Here is a 21,353-nt window from a genome sequence, read left to right as displayed (position 1 = left end):
AGAAAATGGTCATTTTGTGCTATTTTGGTCATTTTTTGGCAAAACAAGTCATTTTCTAGGGACTTTACAGACATAACCACTCAGTATTTTCAACTGATTCTTTGATGGGCTCATTCAGGCTAGCCAGAGGTACCTTTTGGCTTACTGTCCAGTTAGTGCATATTTTTTTAACAGCTGCTGAAAATGGCCATCAAAACAAAAACCCCATCACAGCCCCAGCTCTTACCCAAATTAGTCCATACCAACGGAAGTGTAATACAACTACATAATGTAAAAGAATACACAACTACATTTAGACCACAATATGTATTTAGAAAGAACTGGAAAATGACCCATGGTTCATTCTTTTTGCTCTCCACTGTAGTTCAAATGCAAATAAAATACAACTTTATTTGTGAGGTTAAGCTGGATAATGAGTTCAGGTGATGGACAACATTAAATTGTAATGCAGGCAAAATCATATGACAAGATCATGACATATCATATAGACACATTCAAGGCAAGGCATATTGAAAGGTGTTACAGTGGTGGCTCTCAGCCTCTCACACAATTAACTGGACATGATTTTCACAATTACTTGATGAGTTTGCACAAAATATAACACTATTACATTTGTTAGAAAGGTGCTTTAATTTTGAATCAAACCCCAATGGAACAGATTCAATCCCACTTTTCTGTTTCAGTCCCACAATTGAAATTTCAATCCCACTATTGAAATTTCAATCCCACTATTGATATTTTAATACCACTGCCTATAATTCAATCCCACTCTTTGTAAACCAATTCCACTATTGCTTATATATATAGTATTGAATGTCAACATTCTAATGACAAAAACTTGCATTCAAAGGAGGCAACCATGTGTTAAAAACTGCCATGTTGATCTGACTTCACAGCTGACTATGGTCAGAATGTAACAAGAGGGACACTACCCTAAAATTCTCAGTGGGTAATCTGCCCTGTCCATGGTAGCACTGATATTCATGTTTCTGCACATGTGGTCTTGACCAAAGTATTGGGGATTTATTGTGATGAACCAGTTGTCCCTGAGCTGTTTGTCCATCTTCATCCACAAACACAACATCACAGGTCAAACTGGATGCAAGCCATGTCTGGAAAGCTCTCTTGCTTAATGATNTTCTCCATGTTCCAGCTCCAAAAAGTGAGTGTTGTTCAGCTTTTGTGTCACAGTCTGATGTCAAGTCCATCTCCATATGTTTGTGCCCCTTCCCAAGAAAGCTTACAGTTGCGGACAAACAAAGTCAACAAATTTATTGACCTATTTTTTGGGACTCCGAAAAACATCGGAATTGGTAGATAATGGTATAAATGGGTTCCTATTGATCTCCTTGATCAATTCCAACGAGCAGAATTCCCAGAAATGATGATATAAGGGTTTTATACCCCAAAAATTTGGCCAGTGCCTGAAAAAATAGCTAAAAATACGAAAAATATGCCAATCAACTCCTTTTTGTTTCCTCTCTTTGATTTTATCAAAGTCTCCCTGAAATATTGATGTCTTTGATGGTGGGAATTTTGCTAAAACTGTCACGTGGGCATACCCTTTCCGGTCAAGGTGCCCCGGAAAAAGATATAAATGGACCCTGGTTCATTTTTTCACGCATCTACTGCACCAGGGTTATAAATTGCACAGAATTGATCCAAAGATGGCCGACTCAGAAGACTTTTGGGTGCGTTGAAAACACCCAAAAATTTGGCCAAACCAAAAACGCGTGGGAAAATTAAGGGAACACCTTTTTTGAACAGTTTCGAGGTCTCTGAATCTGAATCTGAAGTCAGAATTTTGATAAAAATTCTGGTTCTCAAGTTATCAAATTTGATGACTTTGTTTGTCCGCAACTGTATAACAGAAGGGATGACATCAGCAATGGCTGTCATCCAGTGCAACTGGAACTATTACCGCAAGCCCTGGAGTTCGAGTCCGGCTCAATGCAGACATTTAATTTATAATATGAAATAGAATAGAATACTTACTCTACACTACAAAATGAAATGGACACTTCAAATCCTTAGACTGACATGTTGTTTCCTATATTAGAAACTATGATGATTACCCTGCCCGGCGCTGATTCTGCTTTTAGAATATTTATCAAGGTACCTTGTACCATAGAGTTCACATAGAGCTATGTACAACTATGGGAATTTGACTCTATCAAACTATATGATGATACAGCACAACCATGCTACAGTGTTTTGCATGTGAGATTAGAATTCAAATCTCACGAAAACTTGTTTGTTCTTGTGGTCTGTGACTGATGGGAGTCAAGGTCAGTAAAAACGATTCGTCGTGTCTCAGTCATATGGTAGTCACGCTACTGACCTCGAAGTCACTTCGATTCAACGCCAACACTAGAGTCAACATTCAATCATCGACGTAAATGCGGGTTCCAAGCAAGTTCCAAGGGAGGGGACTCCTCCACTTGAAGAAAATAAGGATCTAGTCGGAAGACTAGATCCTTAATCGGCTATTCGTGACCTTCACTAAGAGCGCTCTGGCAGAGGAAGTTCAACGTTCAATGCTGTGACACCGAGGAAGGCAACATCACACATTACAACTAATACAAGAACAAACAACTTTTCGTGAGATTTGGATTCCAATCTCACATGCAAAACACTGTAAGCTATAGACTTATTTGTAGTGATATGTATTTGTCGGTGCATCTACCACAAACTATATATCAGGGGGCTCTCGATGGCGCTACCAGCGCTATCACGTCTACATACCGCAATATCGCAAGTCCATTTTTTCCTGATGTATAATCAGCAAACGTACTGCAGAACCCTTTTTGTAACGCCGTCCAATAGGCTTGGGACTGAGATCGTGAGGTTCAGTTGACTGAAGAGTTCGTCCTGGGCAAGATCGAGAAATTTGCGGTTGACTTGAGCGAAAACGAAGTTGCGTCGGGCTTTCAGGCATAAATAACCAATCACGCGTAGCCAGAGCTCCATAGGAAGGTCGGGACTCATGAGAGAGAGAGATTACTAGTGCGACGAAGGAGATGAATGTCTGAACCAAGTCTGAACTCAAGACAAGTTACATAAAAAGGAGAGGTTGACGGACAACACTGGCCGTTGGCAAAAGGTCAAGTGCGATTTTTGAAAAAAGCAAATCTCACATAATTTTCTTCTAATCTCTGAGGAGGCTTGGAAGAATTCCCAATCTGTAAATCGCCAGAAGAAAATCCTTGGAAAGACGCCATCCAATCAATACAAAAATGAAATTCAAAGCAAGATCACTTTTACAGTTCTTGCCAACAAGACATCAAAAGAGAAACTTCAATTCGCCTCGAATAAGCATTAAGACTATACATACATAAAATAAGGATACAAAAGGTATACGTAATTACATCAAGAAGAAACGTTCAGTGCAAAGCGACTAGGGATACAACAAGAAAAGCAGGCAGCAATTACAAAAGGAAGAGGGGGTATCGCGTAGTTGGTTGGTTGGTTAATACAGTTCGTGAACGTTTGACGTCGTGAAAAAAGGTCGTCAATTTTTTTAGTTCGAAAAGCAGCGTTGACGCAGACAACGACGGTTTTTGCAGGTCGAATGAGGGAGAGAGACAGAGCTAGTCGGTCTTGGACCTCCCACCAAACAAACCCTTCATAAGCCTATTACCAGGCTTCTTCCCACCGCGGAGGGCGAGCGAATCGACAGACTTCATCGCTCCCATATTCCGCGTCTGTAAAAGCGGCGTATCGGGGATGAGGGGGGTAGCAGGGGGAGCTACAGGCAACGGCGCAGGCGCAAACGAATCATCCATAAACTCCTTCCTCGCGTTCGCCTGTTGAGGCGAATTAGTAGGCCTCTTAGGATGCTGCAGCGTATACAAAGGCGCAAGCTTCAACGGCGCAGGCCGTCTCCTCGCTTTCCCCTTTGGCTTCACCGCCGCAGGCGATAGAGCAGAGAACTTCCCCTTGACAGGCGACCTAGGTCCAAACGCCGCCATGTCAACCATAAACTCTGGTTTCCTAAGATGTTTCGCGGCACGGCGGGGTCGGGAAGGTAGTGAGAGGACACTCAAACCAGGGACGCTCCCTCCCCCGAATTTGCGTACGTCGTTGGTGATCTCCTCGACTTGGTCCGTGTGCATCATGTAGACTGGGTCGAGGTCCGAGTCTTGCGAGGACACGCTATCGCGTCGAACCACATCTGCCAAGCCAGCAATGGCCAGGACGTCCGGGGAGGAATTTTCCTTATCGCTCACATGACTAACATCCGCAAAACTAACCCACTGCATCTCCTCATCCGCATCCTCACAATCCACACCCGCACCTCCCAAAAGAGGCGCATATTCCAACTCCTCATCCTGATCCCACCAAAACCCGCCCTTCCCATCCCTATAAACATCCGATACCCCGCTAGCCCCCGTAGCCCTCGCCTGCGCCTCCATCATGCGCCGGATATTAGTCTCCGTGCTTCCTCCTTCCGAGAACTGCATGATCGCGAGCTCGTTGGCGAGGGGTGGGGGGCGGCGGACGGCGTATGCTGCCTTTTTGCGCTTCGTCGTGGAGGAGGTTGCGCAGCAGATCTGGGCTTTGGTGGCTTTTGCGGTGGATGTGGTGGATTTAACGGATTTTGTTGGGGAAGAAGGGGCAGAGGTGGATTTGGAGCGGGGGCGGAGGATGGAGAGGGAGCGGAAGCGTTTCATTGGTTTTGGCTTTTCGGCTGGGATGGGTGGGATGGGGATGTGTGTGTAGGGATTCTCGACGGCTGTCAGTGGGACGTTAGTGGATTTTTGTGCAGATGGAACTGGAGGAGCGCGAGGGAGGAGGTAGGGGGAGGGTGTGGTGGGTGTTTTGGGGAGATGGACGAAGACGGATGTGTAGCCTAGTTGGGTGAGATCGAAGGCTTTGGTGGATGCTGGGCTGGGCGTGTCGATGAGGTTGATGAAGGAGCCGGAGGGGGCACGGCCGTGGCCTATGGATGGGCGACGGGTGAGACGGGTGATGGAGGGTCTGCGGGTGCTGGACACAGACGGACGCCGCTTGGGTGAACAAGGTGCAGGAGAGCCGGGTTGGACGGTAGCTGCCCAATTAGAGATAGCGTTAAATGTGCTCGAGCGGCGGCGGTGGACGTGGGTGGTGGTTGGACGGGCAGGAAGAGGGGCAAGAGGAGGAGAAGGAAGGGGCTGGGCACGCTTTTTCAATGCAGGGGGGGTTGCAAGGAAGGCGAATTGGACATTAGGCAATTGGGCGGCCATTTCAAATTCTAAAGAAACCGAAAATGTAAACGCAGGGTAGAATAAAGCAAGAAACGGGACTCACCGTGAAACTGAAAGTGGATAGCGAAGCAAGAAGAGAGCGACAAGAAAGCAACAAGCAGACGAAACACAAGACGAGGCTAGCTCAGTATTGGGATGAGAAAACAGCGCTATCCCACCCGCCCTTATATCCCATCGGGTGGACAAAAGTGTCAATCCGCACAATAGTCGTCACAAGACCGACGGTGTACAAACACACCACAACACTTCATTGTCCACCCATAATTCCAACTCCTCTTGTGTAGCCATGGCTATTATACCCCTGGATTCAACTCACAAAGTGCCACACGGGGCCATACGGCGAAGCTTGCTATCACCCTGCGGCTTTTGCGTGGCCGGTCATCGCGTTTCCTTGTCCACCACTGCTCTTCGAATGAATAAAAAGTAGCTATCTCAACGACCACCTTCTGCTTCGCGTACCCGTAAAATGGTACAATTTACACGTACAATGACAAGGAGCCATCGCAAGTCTCACGATTTACGCCAGGTTCTCCCATCACTGGCAACCTCGAATTCCAGTCACGCGCTTCGAAATCCCAGGAAAGCCGCAATAAATTTCGTCTTCCACTCATGTTACTCTCTCAGGAACGACAGCTACAACAACTCCTTCCGTGCCCGGATCCCAGGAATCTGACAATTAAATAAATGGAAGCTTTTCTGTAAGAGGCCTGACTCCAGTCTCCATGGGGGGACAACAAATAAGTTTTTTTTGGGTCAGTTCCGAATTGTTATGGTAAGAATTCTGATCTCAAATCAGTATCGACCCGATTTCCCCAACAATAATAACCGCACTTTGTAGGCTCCCAGTGACGTGCGTGCGGTTTCTCTCCGCCCGTCAGCCCTATAGGTTCCTGTCAACTGGATGGATTGGTTCCCCGGGCCTGAAACGAAAAAAAAGAACACTAACGTTCGAACGAAAGATTTTGCAACGAATGGAGCTCAGGACGAGTGTCGACGGGATACTAGTATTCTGCGTATGACATTGCGCCCAACTTGTATGACAAACAACTTTGCTCAACGCGTTCTCCAATACATACCTTCCGTAAATCAACCGACAATTCTCCTCAGACAATGTTCAGTGTTCTTCCCTCCCTTGTGTCGCTTTCGTCTTAACTGGGCTCGCCTTACCGTATCCCGAGGTTCTTTCATCCGCCTGCCAACCCTCGCGATCGAGAATGTTTACAAAGTTCAACAAAAAGGCTTTACAATAAATGTAATCCGCAACGACGGCCACAAGACAACAGCCCGCGTCCGGTTTAGGCTCACGTTCAATCACAAATTAGGTTACCTCAGCATTCTTCCTGCCTAAGGCCCAACCGACAATTCTCCTCGGTCCCACACAGAATACACTCTAAAAAGGCAGTTGTATACATGATACTATCAGTGGCCATGTTTTGCAGGTTGGCGACTGATCGTTGAGCCAACATCTCAGCAACTTTGGAACACATCTCTGAGTTTTGAATGGGGGTTTCCCTGCGGTCGTCGAAAATAACAAGGAAATTGCGGATTTGTTTGAGAGCTCCTCTTGTTACCCATAGACAATATTTCTCATATTCTTACCTAGGAAACTTTTTACCGCGCAAGCATCAGTTCTACCTATGGTCACGAGTTGGGGGTTCTTGTCCAATTTTTTACTCATCACACAAAAAACCGTATTTGTCCCGATTTCACTAGTACTACTTGTATCGTCACATGTCCTAAACCAAGGATCACTACACAATTCCCTCGCGCTTTTCTGATCTTCTGGTAGCCACTGAAGCATCTTCCTCGCAAATACCAGGAACTCCCTCCGTTCCTCACCTTCAAGGGAAGCAACAGAGTTCACTAACGTGCGTCTCCTTCGGATGAGATATTTGCTCTTGAATTCACCTGAATATTATTTGATAGTGAGGATTGGTTCTCGTGGTTATAGCGTTAAAGCTTACCATCAGATTGAAAGTACCTGTCTGTGTACTTCCCACGGTCAAGCAGCTCCTTCGCAGGAGGCCCAAGAAGCCCTATCAGTTGTGCAAGTTGTGCACGGCTTGAAAATTCACCGCGGTGAGGATGAAGGCCATCACACAGTTTTTTATTTTCCAAAAGATCCCATAGCTAGCTTTGCAGTTAAGGAGATTAGCTTGATAGCTCGAAACAAAGGGACACACCATCACTCCAAGATTCCATATGTCTGTGCTGTATGTCCAGGGAGCGCCTAAGGTTACCTCGGGAGCGCGGTATGGCTCAGGCTGGATAGGATGCGCAAGGGGCAATGAGCCGTCGCCACGAACTGCATGATCGAAATCTGTTATGTTTGGTGCTTTAAAAGCCTTCTTAGGACTACCAAAATCGTTCCGAGAGAGGTAGACTGTTCGGTCACCATAGAGTTTTCGAGGAGAAGGGTCCACGACTTCATCCTCGGCAACCTGCTCTAAGACTGAAATATTCTCGAGTCCGACCAGTATATTTTCAGATTTGAGATCTTGGAATGTATATCAACGTATCATCTCGACCGAAACTGGAAAAGCTCACCAGTGTGTATGATGTGACATTCGTTATGGAGATAATCTAAACCGTACAAAATGCATTGAACCGTCGCTTTGAAAACATCCAATGGATACCCGCCCTTTCCAAGACGTCGCTGAAGCAGCCAGAGGGGCTCCGCATAGGCTCATAGACTAAACAAATGTGCGTCCCGTGAGGTCCTTCAATCTCGAAGGAATCGAGCAAGGTCCTGACAAACTGCCGACCTGGAGACGATTCACTGGCATTCATGGCTGTGATATGTTTCATAAGCCTTAGCTCGTGTTCCGCCGAAGCTCTGTCGGTATAATCATTGTTACAGATTTTCAATGCCACATAGCGTTCGGCCTCAGGCTGCGACTCGATCTGTCTGCACTAAACTCAGACATCGATTCAGAAAGTTCTAAAAAGTCACCCCACCTGCGAATATCTCGAGCAAGCCATACGGTCGAGCTACCGCCGTATCCGAGCTTGACAGCTACTCGGTATGAGTCGTGAAAAACTTCCCCCAGCTGCGCAGGATAGTAGTCCTCAGGGTTATAATCCTCCTTCCTTTCTTCCTCGATTGGAACGTCGGAGGGGAGTATAATAGGCGACGTACTAGGACCGGAGGAACGGAAGCATCCAACTTGAAAACGAAGAGAACCGAGACTGCGACCAAGATTCAAAGCGCGTCTTGCGCAAGCCATTTCAAAAAGAGCGATACATTGGATGGAGATCAAGGTCAGGGATTTATGGAGCAGCAACGACTTCAAGAATCAAGTTGAACCTCCTGAAGTTCATTACGTCACGCGTACTCACAACGCTCTGCAATTTCGCAAGGCGAACAAAAGGCCCTGATACATTCATATGCCTGTAAGCCACATCTACACATTTCGTGTACATTTTACATAAAAAGTACATCAAAAAAAAAAAAATTGCGGACAGAATTTACAATATCCACTTGGCCCTCGAAGTCGCGGTTGTAGAATAACGTGCAAGCGCAGATGTTCAATCAACTGTCGGCTTGACGAAGGCATGAAAATGCCTTCCTCTATGTACGGTTACAAAGTATTCCCGAAAGCTAATGCTGTCAATCCTGGATTTTAAAAAAATAGTGATGAAATTCCTGAATCATGTAACAGAAAAAGAACATACGTCGCGTTGTCGGGAGTCAGATCCAATTTCCGGAAGACGGTGCCAATAATAAGATAAAGTTCACACCAAGCGAGGCTAAGGAAAACATCAATTCAGCAAAACAAAAACGCAACAACAAATTTGTACACCAACTTGATGCCCAAACAACTGCGTGGCCCCTTGGAAAACGCTACAAGGTATTTGTCGAGATCAGGAGAATCCTCTTGTAGCCATCTCTCCGGGTCAAAAACAGTTGGTTCGGGGAATATCTCTGGGTTGCGGTGCACCATTGTGGCGCCCTGAGAAACAACCGTCTGTGTCACAAGTTTTTTCAGCGAAGAGAGATGGGGGGAGGTTCATTACTTACGCCAGCTGGGATCACGGCTCCAGCAATCTCTACGTCCGTGGGACCGACGATCCTAGCGAGGGGCGTCACTACTCCATGTGCCATTCGCAGGGACTCCTTAATAACGGCTGTCTAGATAACAGCCACAAAGCATATCAGATGTCGTCAAGTTCGTGAATCAATGAAAACTTACCAGATATGGTAGCTTCTCGAGTGTCTCGTAGCTTGCTGGGGCATCTTTCTCCGGCCATGCATCCTTGACTTCCTGGGCAAGGCGATCCTGGACGTGTTTGTTGCTAAGAATGTGGTAAGTGGCGACAGTGCAGGTGTTTCCGACAGTATCGCTTCCAGCAAAGCGCAGGTAGAGGCCCTCATCGAGAAGCCACTCCCGTTCTATTGGTGGCATGCGCTGGTTCTCCGGTTGCGGTGTTAGGAAATGATGGTAAATCGTTTCATGGTCAGCATGTTTCAACGAAGAAGGATCTCTAAGGATGTCGTCGATCTGGACTCCCATCTGTCTCTTCTGCTCCAGGATACCCGTCGTACTGGGCTTTAAGATGGACGCCCATGATTCGGGAACTCGCAAGAGCACGTATTTGATAATGGGGAAATGTTTAAAGACCCAAATCATCGGTAATGTTTGATCCATAGCGGTGAGAATGCCATTTTGAAAATGGCGAGAATCTAATGCGTTTGACGATCGACCGAAGCAGTAGGAAGTAATAATTTCGAGGGTGGTGGAACGGAAAGCCAAACTGAGGTCGGCAGATTCCTTGGTGTGTTGATATTCCAGCAGTCGAGAAATGAGTAGTTCAATCTGTCGGCATAAACATGAGAATCCAGCGGCTAACATAGTAGAAATCGAACGTCACCTTCGACTGTACAGCGTTTTCCAAGTTTAAAATTGAACGCCTAGAAAAGAAAGGGCCGATAAGGGTTCTCCTTTGGGTTGCTTCATGGTGGTCAGACATTGCGAAAACTGAAAGATCGGTCGAAAAACACGCGTAGAGGGCAGGTTGTTTTACGTGTCTTGTTCCCATCCCATATATTTCGTTGTAGGCACGGGGGTCACTGAAGTGAAGCTATGACGGGGTCAATGACACTGAGTGCCCACCACGTATCACAAGTGCGGACCTCATTAGGCGCAACCCTCAAGATAGAACTACCTAGCTAGATGTGTGAGTTCGGAAAGGTGGGAAGGAAAACCTTTCGCCAATCACCGTAAACTTCGTGAAGGTATTCCAAATGTTCGGCCCAACCGCCATCCATGACTATGTCAAAATATGCCTTGTACCACAAGGTCATCGCAGCAAGAGGAGGCCCCGGATATTTGGAGAGAGGATGGAAGAAAAGTCGTCGCACTGATTGGACGGTGAGAGTCAGCAAAAAAGCACCGGCTGCAGACGCAGCGATCGTCCAATAGAGGTCCAGCATGGAGATTGGAGGAGGAATAGCTGGGAGATCGTCATTGCGTATACTCTTTATACGGGCAAAGGTTTGCCTCGAGTTTGACATGCTCGTTGAACCATCTAACCAGAAGCGGACGGAACAAAAAGAAGGATACAACGGATAACATTCTTCAGAAGAAACCGCATACGCGATGTCGCGACTCGGCATTCGCTTTGAAGGGCGAATGATTGAAAACGGTTCAAAGGCTGCTTGCATCGTGGGTAGACGCCTACCATTGCAGGACTAGACTTTTGCTTGGAATTCATAGATCGGGATCCCTTTGAAGCTGCTTAGCAACAAAATGGAAAAACGAGGCATACTGTTTCCCTACCTGTGGCCACATTCCTAAAGGGGAGTAGGTCCATCGGGTCGAAGCATTCCACCGACGACTTTTTGCGATTCCTGTTACTCATGAGGCTCCCTTCAACCTTACAGGTCTAGTCTGTCAGACATAGAGTAAGATTTATCTCCAAGTCAAGGCCAAAAGAAAATGCATTGTCAAAGAGGTCTCTCTCATCTCGTGCAGGTTGAAAACCCGAAGCTCCATATTTCGGGGACCGAATTTATTGAAATGAAGTCATTCAAAATGATCCTGAGCTCGCCTTACTCGAAGTAGAGACTTTCTTCGCCTCTTTGGTTTTCTCTTCGGGACTCGTGTGATATCAATCAGCTCCAAGTCAAGTCGTGGCCCAGGGCCCAAAACTTGCAGACCCTGGATGATTGGCGTCATCGAAGGGCAATCCGAGGCAACATCTAAGGAGGCTGCCACGAGGAAGGCAGGACTGCCGAGCTCTCAGCTGATTGGAATCTGCACGGAAGCGACGGAAATTCGTCCGCGTCTGATCCGTGGATACTGTATTCCCCGGCTATTCATAATGCAAGAGGGCAGCTTGAGTCGTACCGTTCAAATCGAACATTCAAGCAGTAACCCGCTTGTTTATTAAAGGCGTGGAGCATACTCGGACGCGAGCCGTCCGAAGGGACTGCTTAAAGGGATAATGAGCACACGCGAGGTAAGACGCGTAAGTACAAGAGGATGTCAGATAGGACGCACCAGAGTAGAAGAATTTTCCGATTGTAAGCGTCTTCTTCGGGTTGATTTTGGGATCAATGATGGCGCCATCCCGACTCCCGGTTTGTGTATGCTGGATGCAGGAGTTGGAATCTATCAATGGCGCACTTAGTATCATCGCAAGTCGCCTTTAGTATACGCTCACGATGCCGGTGCACTGAACGTTGCAGTGGTGTTTAGAAAGTTCAAAGAAGCCATTATTCCTATGGGCTTGTGATGTGACGAAGTTTACCTAAGGTAGACGACAACCATACACAACCAACCCTCTGTGACGTGACATAACACTCCTTTTTTGGCAAACAGAAATGAGAAAAGTCGAAGAAAAGGCCATAACAATTCTGTGCATAAATTTAGGGATAATCGACGACCATAGAACTATTAGAATTAGTGCTCTAAAGATATATACAAATTTATAAAGTAGGAGAATGAAAATTGGGGGAGGAGATACAAAAATACTATGGTAGGTTCCTGAAGCTCAGATTGACCGTCAAAAGCCTTCGTCGCATCAAAGTTTCGATCCAAAATTGACTATAATGAATTCCTAAAGGATTCATATCTTGCGGGGGTTGTTGTTCTCTGATATTTGTTAGTTAAGACGCGTCCTTGAGTAATTGAACACCCAATCCCCTCATTCTCCTTTGCAGTTTTAGCTTTTTGTTGTTTTATCACCTCTATGTAAGTTCTATGCTCTGGACTGGAGGTAATTGCTTTGCTTAGGCATGGTTCTGGCCTAATGAAGAGGATTTGCGCGTGTGCCTTCAAATTGACGCGTCGTGAAGTATTTTTGTTTCTTTTTCCTCAAATTTCGTTTTACCGCTTTAATTTTTTTTGTGCTCGAAATCTGCATTCGGCTCAGTTCTATGGTTTCCGATTAGCTGCGATTCGTGTTCAAAATATTCTAGGACATTATCTGTGTAATTGAGGCTTAAAATGGAAATGTCACGCTGTGCACGTGACGTTGGAAGGATATGGTTGTCGTCTACCTTATGTTACAACTATCTCACGATCTTCCCAACGACGAACTTCCCTCTGACCATACTATCACTGACCCTGTTTTGCAAATATTTTGATCAAAGCTTCGTGGAGCTCTAAAAAGCAGACCGTTTTTCTTAATTCTTTTACCAATAGAAAGCCTTTGTTTCTGGCTTTCGGACGACATTTTTTTCGTATTTAACTGAGGTGGATGAGTGAGGTGCCGACGCGAAAGAGAAAGTCACCTACTTTTGCAAATTTCGTCACGTTGGAGTCACGCAAGACGCTTCAGTCGTGCGCAAGCCTCGAGTTTCACCCACAATCTATCCCATGTCATGTTCTCCAAACACGTTCTCGCCTTCTTTCTTGTACCATCCTTGCTGGATCTCTCGTTGTGGCATTGGTATATTTTTTCGGCCCAGACAGGTGAGTGTGTCTTGTTTTTTTTATGTCAAGCCAGAATCGTGACTAATTGTCATGAGCAGCCACGCGTCGTTGCGTCCCACAACCATGCAGCAGGAAACTGTGCCTTTAGCTTCCGAAGGCTCTCGGTAGCCGTATATGGGTCGCCTGTCCTAAATCCCTTGGGCATGAAAGCGATCCTAGTTGTCATCATGACTGGCGGCTTCCTGTACGCTTCAGGTTCAACAAAAGGCCGGTCTCCGGGTTTCTTCGTGCGCTTTTCCCATCGTGCGCGTCTGCTATCCAGACTATTGCATTCAATGCAAAGTCGGACGCAAAGGTATCAAGGCCTACTGTCTTTCGAAACCTTCAGGCCCGCCGTACTTTTCCCAAGCCTTCCTCTCCTCCTTGTAAAGGTAAGCTTCCGCGTATCTCTTCCCTGACGCAGAGGGCACTTGGGGTACTCGTCCTATTGGCAAGGACATTCAACTCGGAAGGGCGAACAAAACTGGAGTGCTTCGTACGTGTACACTCTGCACGGGAGCCCCTTCAGCTCTTCACAAGGTGTTAAACAGAGAAGGTCGTGGGAAAGTTAAAGGGTTGTAACAGACTGTAACGGTCAAGACTAGAGAGTCGAGAATACAAGAACTTGGGCAGAATATGACAGAGAACGAGGATCGTTGTTACAACAAGGATACAAACAAGTGTAGCTACCGTATATGACTCGAGAAACTGAGACAATGATAATCGGTACTGATGGCGCCTGTGACGACTAGACCTTGACCGTCACAATGCGCCAAGATGTCCGAAATGTGAACGAATGACGGATGAATTTGAAAGACTTAGCCAAGCGAACAAAGTGGTTTGAACACATCGTCGAACCATTGCAAACGCTTCTCAGCATTCTGAATGTCTCTTGCCTTCCGTTCGCCGCAACCTTCTGGAAATTCTAGATATATGATCACACCAACCTTCATAGCGTCTACGACACAATGTTTAAGATCAGCTGCAAGATTCGCCGTAAACGCATTCCAGAATGAAGTTGCAACCATGGTAGACCCGGGCTCTTCAGGACAATCGACACGGTCTCGGTTGATCACAGATATGTAGCGGATCTGCGCCGCGTCGATGCCGAAGGGAAGATAACTCGAGAGGTCCCAGTCCAAAAGCCCAATTAGTCGAGGCGGTCCCTGATTAGCAATGAACATCTGTGAAGTCTATATTCAGGCAGGGATGATTGGTTCATGAAGGCTTTCTCACGTTCGTTGCATTGAGGTCCAAATGGGATAAAGAAAGGGGGAGTTTCTTGAGATTAGGAGCAATCGAGATGAGTTCTTCGACACTTCGACGGAGTTCAAGTCGGTCTGATGGAATGTTTTCGAGCAACACGGATTTAAGGCGGGGAATGATGTAAGATTCAACGACCTCCGAGGAGTCGGGGCCAACTATACAACGCGATAACGCATCTCCAAGTTGGCCAGCGATCGCAGCGTCGTCATCCCAGGCGCCTGGCCAGGCACCAAGAGCAGAATTCCACATTGATCCGTCGATGTAGTTCATGATGTAGACGTGCTTGGAAACGGCGATATCTGCGTTCTTCTCGATAGTTGGAACGAGGGCTCCCAATTTCTCTGCAGAAACTCAGGAGACGAGTGTATATTGGCGAAGAAAGACGTACCGCGTGCTACCTCATAGAGGGACAAGTCCAGAGGAGTGTCTCGAAATTGGACGATAATGTTGGACTGGTCCTCAAGTTTCACAATGTAGGTCTTGCTAAAATCGCCTTGCTCGTTGTGCAGGCGGCAAGATACACTTGGAGTATTACAATGAGTATGTGCAATTCTTCTCGCAAGATCAATGAGGTCTAGTTCTGAACTGGATGGTGCAGACATTATGAGATGTGGAAATCCGGAGTTCAGTTCTCGCTCTTGACTTCACCGGTTCATGTAATACACTTAACTTCGCATCCGGATATACGTTTCTTTTTGGAAATAGCACTTGTAAATACTCACTCGGTATAGTAGCTACATACGGTAGTTTCGTCGATTACAATCTTCCTTATCTTTTCTATATGCAGCATATCGGTGTCTATAAATTAGTGCTTGGAAGTCCGGTTTTTCGGTTTTTCAACCCTTTTTTTGAGCTAGAACATTGCCATAAAAATTCCCTGCTACAATTGGGGTTTACAAACACAAATTTCAGGGTCAGTCCGGTCTTTTTTCCGGTCTAAGACCGGAAAAATTTCCTTTTCTGGTGCCCCAGATTCATTGGGGAATTCCAATGACGCCTGGGCTACTGGATGTTTGCAGAGGCGGTTGCTTAGATGGAAGGAATAGCCAAAAGTCAGAAATTGGGCACGGCGCGCGCCCGATTCCGACATGATTCCACTTGAGGTATGGCTATATTCCTATATAAAAGATTAAAATAAAAAGGTAAGTAAAAGAAAAAAGGGGTTTGGAGTATGATGAGGTCATGTAGTGGGTGATGTGAGGAGCGAGGGGAAAAGCGCGAGGACAAAGAAAAAATGCAGGTCCATCTTGAGGGGAGAGGTCCATATGTGAGGGGAGAGATCCTTAAGGGGAGAGGTTCGTATGGGGAGAGGTCCGTATGTGTGGATAAGTGTGGGTTGTAAATAGTCCGGGAAAAGTCTGTTTAAAAGATAAAATAAAATATGTCAATCGGGGAAAAGTCTGAAAAAGCAGTGACAGCGGTCATGATTCCAAAGTGTGGATAAAAGAAGACTGCGAGCAGGCTGTTTGTCCAAACAGGAATGCCTGGATGAGGACCGGGTTTTTTCTGATATAGATCTTGAAGGCATCAGAAGCCCATCGACCGATGGCTTGGATAATTGAAGGGGGGACTCCATTCTCTGCAAGTGATGTGGCGCCCCCAGCTTGTAAAGATTGTCTGGCAGTGTCTGAATCGAAAAAACGGCGTAAGCGTTTAATGAAAAAAGAGCGCGTTGGTACAGCACCTTTGCTCGTGAGCCAGAGGGGAGAGCTGAGGGGGAACTTGTCATCCTGGGCATGGAGGTAAGCGGTGAAGAACTTGTTGGGGTTGAAGATACGGTCATTCTTTCGAATGATAATTTTGTTCCCTTCAAAAAATCTGTCAGCCTTATGGCCAGGCAGAAAAAATTGAAAGGATGTGTCGCAAAGCCAGACAGAGTTGCATTTGGTGACTTTTCTTGGGTCACAAAGTTCGGGATCGTCTGGGTACGTCATTTCACCCAAACGGAAAAGTGCGAAAAATCCGGTAAGTAGTTGTGCTATGAAGAGGCAATCATCGTAATCAGTTGAGTCACCCAGAGCATTTACAACAGTTTCGAGGTCGCCCAATGTTAGGGCACGTTTGGGAGATGTGGGAACAGCGCGCTGGTGCCTGCAACCCTGCAATGTACGGTGTACAAGAGTAGAGTTATGGGCGGAGCAGACGTCAGGGAAGTAAGGTTCAAGCTGTTGACAGATACCTGATAGGTACATGGAAACTGAGTTAGGTTTGATGTGATGGGACATGTAGACAGTGAATAGGCTTAATGTTTCTGAGGTGGGATCTATGGGGAAATCGTGCATCTTGACGAAATTCAGGTAAGAATTAAGGGTGGAACCATAGTTCTTCCATGTTGAATTGTCTATGGCCTGTCCCAGAGCAATAGCTCGCTCTTGGAACAGGTGTTCGCATGTCCAGGGTTGCCTGGAACGCACAGAGGAAGAGATCATTTTTGGGGTGCCCCCAGCGGCAATCGAGGGGGTATGAATGATGATATAGTGATGTCAGGTACGTACTGGCATGCGAGTGAAAACTTTTTGCATGAGATTGCGTCTGCGACGTAATTTAATTCCCCTGGGATGTGTAACACTCTCAAATGGATCCCAGATGTGATGGAGATGTCGGAGGCATCAATGAGGATGGGGTTATAGTGAGGTAGACATCTGAGAGTGTTGAAAATAGCAACGGTGTTGTCGTTATCAGTGTATATCAGGACTTTGGTGGATGAAGGGGCATGGAGGACATTTACGACATGGTGAATGGCTGATAAGACACATAGAGCTTCGAAGTAGAAGATCTGTTCTTCTGTGGTACTGCCAGGCACAGGTGAATAGTAGCTGACACATTTGTCAGGCAACCAGAAACCCATGCCTTCAAGGCAAGCATCACAGTAAATGGTTATGTCTGCAGATGAGGTGTCCCAGTGTATGTGGAGGTCTTTACCCTCCCCCACGTAATCCATATGGACTCCAGTGGACTCCAGTGGATTCCAGTGGCCCTCTTACCAGGCCAGATTGGCTGGCAGAATGCCCAGTCCACTGGAGTCCAGTCCAGTTCAGTCCAGTCCACTGGACTCCCACTGGACTGCCAGCCACTTTCCTGAGTCCAGTCCCAGTCCAGTGGACTATGAGTCCAGTGGAGTCCAGTGGATTCCAGTCATTCCAGTATATTATTATTATTATATATGAATATACCTAAAAAAGCGAAAATGGACTATACAACAGATAAGCTATACCTACAATTTTATTAATCAATGAACAGAAAGATCATAATTTACATATAGTGTGGGTCAGTGATAGCTGCAATAAGGATTCATGATTTTGTTCAGTCTGCAGGGTGAGGTCACGTGACTTACTTGAGGGCATGCCATATCGTCACGTCGCCTGTTTGTGGGATGGTCACACTGCCGTGACCATCCCTTTCCCTTCCACCACCACCACCATTCACATCTCAACGCCGCCGACGACGCCCACGCCCACGCTAATGATGCACACGATGCCCACGCCCACGCCCATGCTAACGACGCACACGACACCCACGCTAACGACAATGACACCCCCAGCGCGGAACGATGGACCAAGGACGAGGGACAAAGCCCATGACGTGGCAACGTCATGGGCAAGGGGCACGTATGCCCCACCACCCTGTTCCTCCGTTCTCACCACGACAGGCACGACGCCAGCAACCACCCATGCACGGCACATGAGGACGGCGACAATGACGACACGTGAGCACGACGACGACACGCGAGCACGACAAAACATGAGCACGACGACACGCAAGCACGATGACGACAATACGCGAAGCCGACCACATGAACAAGCGCCCATGGAAAACGGCCACCGCCCATGAAGAACGACCCCCGCCCACAAAAACGACGACAACACGCGAGGACGACGACACACGATGACGACTACACGCCGGGACGATGACACACGACAACGACACGTGACGACAACGACAACGACACACCGGGACGACGACACATGACGATGACGACAAACGAGCGCCGACAAAAACGCCGCCCCCACCACACCCGAAAAACGATACGCCCACAAAAAACGACGAGCGCCCGCCAGTGCTGAACGGCGACGAGGGCCCAGCAGCATCACCCTTCCCCTCCACTCTCTCCCCCCATCACTACCTCCTCTCTTCACCACTCCCACTCCCCTCCACTCCCTCCCCCCTTCACACCCTCCCCCCCTTCAGTCTCTCCCCCTTTCAGTCTCTCCCCCTTTCCCCCCTCCCCCTTTCCCCCTCCCCCTTTCCTTGCTCCTCTCTCCCCCCCTCCCTTTCCTTCCCCCTTCCTTGCTCCCTCCCCCCTCTATTCATTCCTCTCTTCCCCCTCCCTTTCCCTTTCCCTTCCCCCTCCCTCCCCCCTCTGTAACATAGAATCTATGTAAATTTAATTAATTTAATTAATGAATATACTTCAATTTTATTTTTTGTTTTGAAGAGGAATTCTGGATTAACTTAGGTCTGTGGCAGTCCAGTACAGTCCAGTTTTGTGTTGGGAGAGTCCAGTGGAGTCCAGTCCAGTCCAGTTTTGTGATTTGCAGTCCAGTCCAGTCCATTTTTGTGCTTGCAGTCCAGTGGAGTCCAGTTTTGTGCTGGGAGTCCAGTGGAGTCCAGATTTGTGGATATTGCCAGTATGTAGTGAAGTCCAGTGGAATCCAGTGGAGTCCATGTGGATTATGTGGGGGATGGTAAAGTACTGGTGTATGTGATGGATTAAACATACACCTTTGTCTGATGCAAGATGCCTTGCAGCCCATGTTAAATCCATGCGGACAGCATTATTGATCCTGATATATTTGTTTCAAGGGGGTGTCGGGATTGAAAAAAAAGACCTAGGGTTGATTTTTTTGGTACTGGGACGTTGGGCTGAACCAACCACCCAACGTAATCAGGCACGTGTCTACTTTAGGAAATATGACATCACCGCCGCGCAGCCTTCCCTCCTCGTCCTCCTCTCGACGTTGAACATGCTTCGCAGACCCAATTCTTGGGCACATGCTCAAGGTAAACACAAACGAGGTGATACTAGAATGGTTTGACATGAAGATGTGAGTAAGTTTCATGTTGAAATCCAAACAAAAAGTTGGTTTACTTACCCACACAGTTTCACATCCAACTCTCTTGCACTGGATCACGTTGTCAGCGGTCGGCTCTGCTTGGGATCCACACAAGCAATCGTCCAATCCTCCGATGTTGACAACCTTACGTTTTCGCCTTTCGCACCGACCTAACGTTATCTCGCTGACAATCTCTGAGCTTGAGGTGGACAGCCCAGGAACCTCGTTGGTGTCAGAATGAGTCACGGCGTGAACATCCTGTTCTGTGGAATCCCTCGGTGAGTTTGCATGCCCTTGTTCAATCGGAAGATGCTAATAAACCATAATTAAAGGTGTTAACGGTTGCCACACTTCCGAAAGTAAGAACTTCGTTCACCTGGAAACTGTCCACTGACGTGGATCTTGGAGTTACAGGATCAACTGTCTGACATTGCAGCACGTCCACCGCTCTTTCGATCACTCTTGATATCTTCCGCAATTCGCGCACGAACATTGATCTCGAATACTGTTCCGGCTGATCGTGAAGTTCTGGATCCTTGATGTGAGCTGATGATTCCTGTTTTGAACTGCTAGCCTGTCCTTGCGCAACTGGATCTGCTGTTACAGTGCTAGGCACTGGTTTCGGATGTGGTTTCATGAATGTGAGTAGTGACCCATCTTTCTTCCTCTTTGCCTTTCGCTCATGCTTAGCCTTCGCTTCCTTGCAGGTTTTTGTGCCCTGATGATTCTTTAGAATGTTCTCTACCCCTGCCATACCACATCTCTTTCTTTCGCTGCACTCCAGACATTTGATGTAACCTTCGTCATCAACTTTGATTTTGGCTACCTGTAAGTAATCATCTTGAAATCAGTACCAATGAAGCCCAGAACATCTCACTCTGCTTCAGTATGTTCCATTTCGGTGCCTGCTAGGCATTGGAACGCAATCGATTGCACAAGGGAGGAATATTAATGCTCACTCCGACAATATCCAATATCATATGTTATCATTGTCTTATGTAAGGAGTCCTGTTGGTGTTTTTTGGTACATCCTGAGGCATTTAGCCCACCATGAAGCTTTCTAGTATGTATGATGTATAATTTATGAACTAGGAAGCCCGTCTATACTGTTTTTTGGCCAAAATTTTGGAGCTTCCAGTTTTTTTTTAACGGCGTGAGGGCCCAACCAACCACCGGCCCCCAGTCCGGGATTATGATCCCGACACCCCCTTGATTTGTTTGGAGCACATTTTCCGGAAATCTTTGCATAGAAGTTGTTAAGACAGGGTCTGAGTAGAGGGAAAACATTAAAGCTCCAGTTAATCCACCCAGCAAGGCGTTGCCATTCACGCAAGGTGAATTTGTGATTCAAGCTAACGAATTCATGGATGGCTGAGATCAATTCACTCAGCGTGTCTGGTGGCATGGTCATGGATAAGGCGTTTGCGTCAACCTCAATACCTATGATGGTGAGAGAAGAACCATAGATCTGTTTGCTCTCTTTGTGTGGTAAGTTTATCTCATCCCACAGTTGTAAGAGCTTAACCTGATTTTCTGGCATGAATTTGTTGTATGGAGGGTACCAAGCAAGGTTGTTAGCATGATCTGGACCAAAAGAGTCATCCGAGTAGGTACCCAGGAGCTCTATGTTCCGTTGCTTCTTTGCTATCCACGAGACTAAGGACATAAAGGCTATCCAGTTGCATCCTGATCTGCAGCCACTGAAAGCATTGTTTCTATCAACGTGAAGATGCCCTGAATTGCGGTTTATCTGCTTTATCTGCCAGAAAGGGTGTACTGGGAGGAGTCTGTATGCTTCAGCAACATCAGACTTGTATAGAACACATGGAGAATCAGGAGTTTGGCAGTGCATGGACAGGAGGAACTCG

General features: G+C 46.8%; 5 protein-coding genes across 5 annotated transcripts; 2 read left to right on the top strand and 3 right to left on the bottom strand.

Moving 5' to 3' along the window:
* Positions 1-3,622: 3,622 nt before the first annotated feature.
* On the bottom strand, positions 3,623-5,354 carry LACBIDRAFT_291993 (uncharacterized protein; the record flags this gene model as incomplete). Its single annotated transcript, XM_001874474.1, has 2 exons — positions 5,290-5,354; positions 3,623-5,233 (listed from the first exon to the last, which is right to left on the bottom strand). A coding segment is annotated over exon 2 (1,602 nt), but the record flags the coding sequence as incomplete, so codon positions are not given.
* A 3,420-nt stretch (positions 5,355-8,774) lies between these two features.
* LACBIDRAFT_305200 (uncharacterized protein) lies at positions 8,775-10,761 on the bottom strand (the record flags this gene model as incomplete). The annotated part of the gene is made up of 8 exons (XM_001874473.1): positions 8,775-8,862; positions 8,922-8,996; positions 9,054-9,214; positions 9,268-9,378; positions 9,440-10,063; positions 10,119-10,328; positions 10,381-10,412; positions 10,467-10,761. 8 exons carry the CDS (start codon positions 10,759-10,761, stop codon positions 8,775-8,777), a joined length of 1,596 nt encoding a protein of 531 aa, XP_001874508.1.
* Positions 10,762-13,074: 2,313 nt separating this feature from the next.
* LACBIDRAFT_321645 (uncharacterized protein) lies at positions 13,075-13,770 on the top strand (the record flags this gene model as incomplete). Its single annotated transcript, XM_001875047.1, has 5 exons — positions 13,075-13,165; positions 13,196-13,370; positions 13,394-13,557; positions 13,590-13,661; positions 13,751-13,770. 5 exons carry the CDS (start codon positions 13,075-13,077, stop codon positions 13,768-13,770), a joined length of 522 nt encoding a protein of 173 aa, XP_001875082.1.
* Positions 13,771-14,383: 613 nt separating this feature from the next.
* Positions 14,384-15,033, bottom strand: LACBIDRAFT_305198 (uncharacterized protein; the record flags this gene model as incomplete). Its single annotated transcript, XM_001874472.1, has 2 exons — positions 14,384-14,772; positions 14,820-15,033. 2 exons carry the CDS (start codon positions 15,031-15,033, stop codon positions 14,384-14,386), a joined length of 603 nt encoding a protein of 200 aa, XP_001874507.1.
* A 4,390-nt stretch (positions 15,034-19,423) lies between these two features.
* On the top strand, positions 19,424-20,025 carry LACBIDRAFT_305196 (uncharacterized protein; the record flags this gene model as incomplete). The annotated part of the gene is made up of 5 exons (XM_001875046.1): positions 19,424-19,476; positions 19,533-19,634; positions 19,685-19,763; positions 19,818-19,844; positions 19,900-20,025. The coding sequence occupies 5 exons, from the start codon at positions 19,424-19,426 to the stop codon at positions 20,023-20,025; spliced, it is 387 nt and encodes a 128-aa protein (XP_001875081.1).
* Positions 20,026-21,353: the final 1,328 nt, after the last annotated feature.

This window comes from Laccaria bicolor, genomic scaffold (genome assembly GCF_000143565.1).
Source record: "Laccaria bicolor S238N-H82 LACBIscaffold_2 genomic scaffold, whole genome shotgun sequence".
NCBI classification, from domain to species: Eukaryota; Fungi; Basidiomycota; class Agaricomycetes; order Agaricales; family Hydnangiaceae; genus Laccaria; species Laccaria bicolor.
This window is presented reverse-complemented; position numbering and strand designations above follow the sequence as displayed.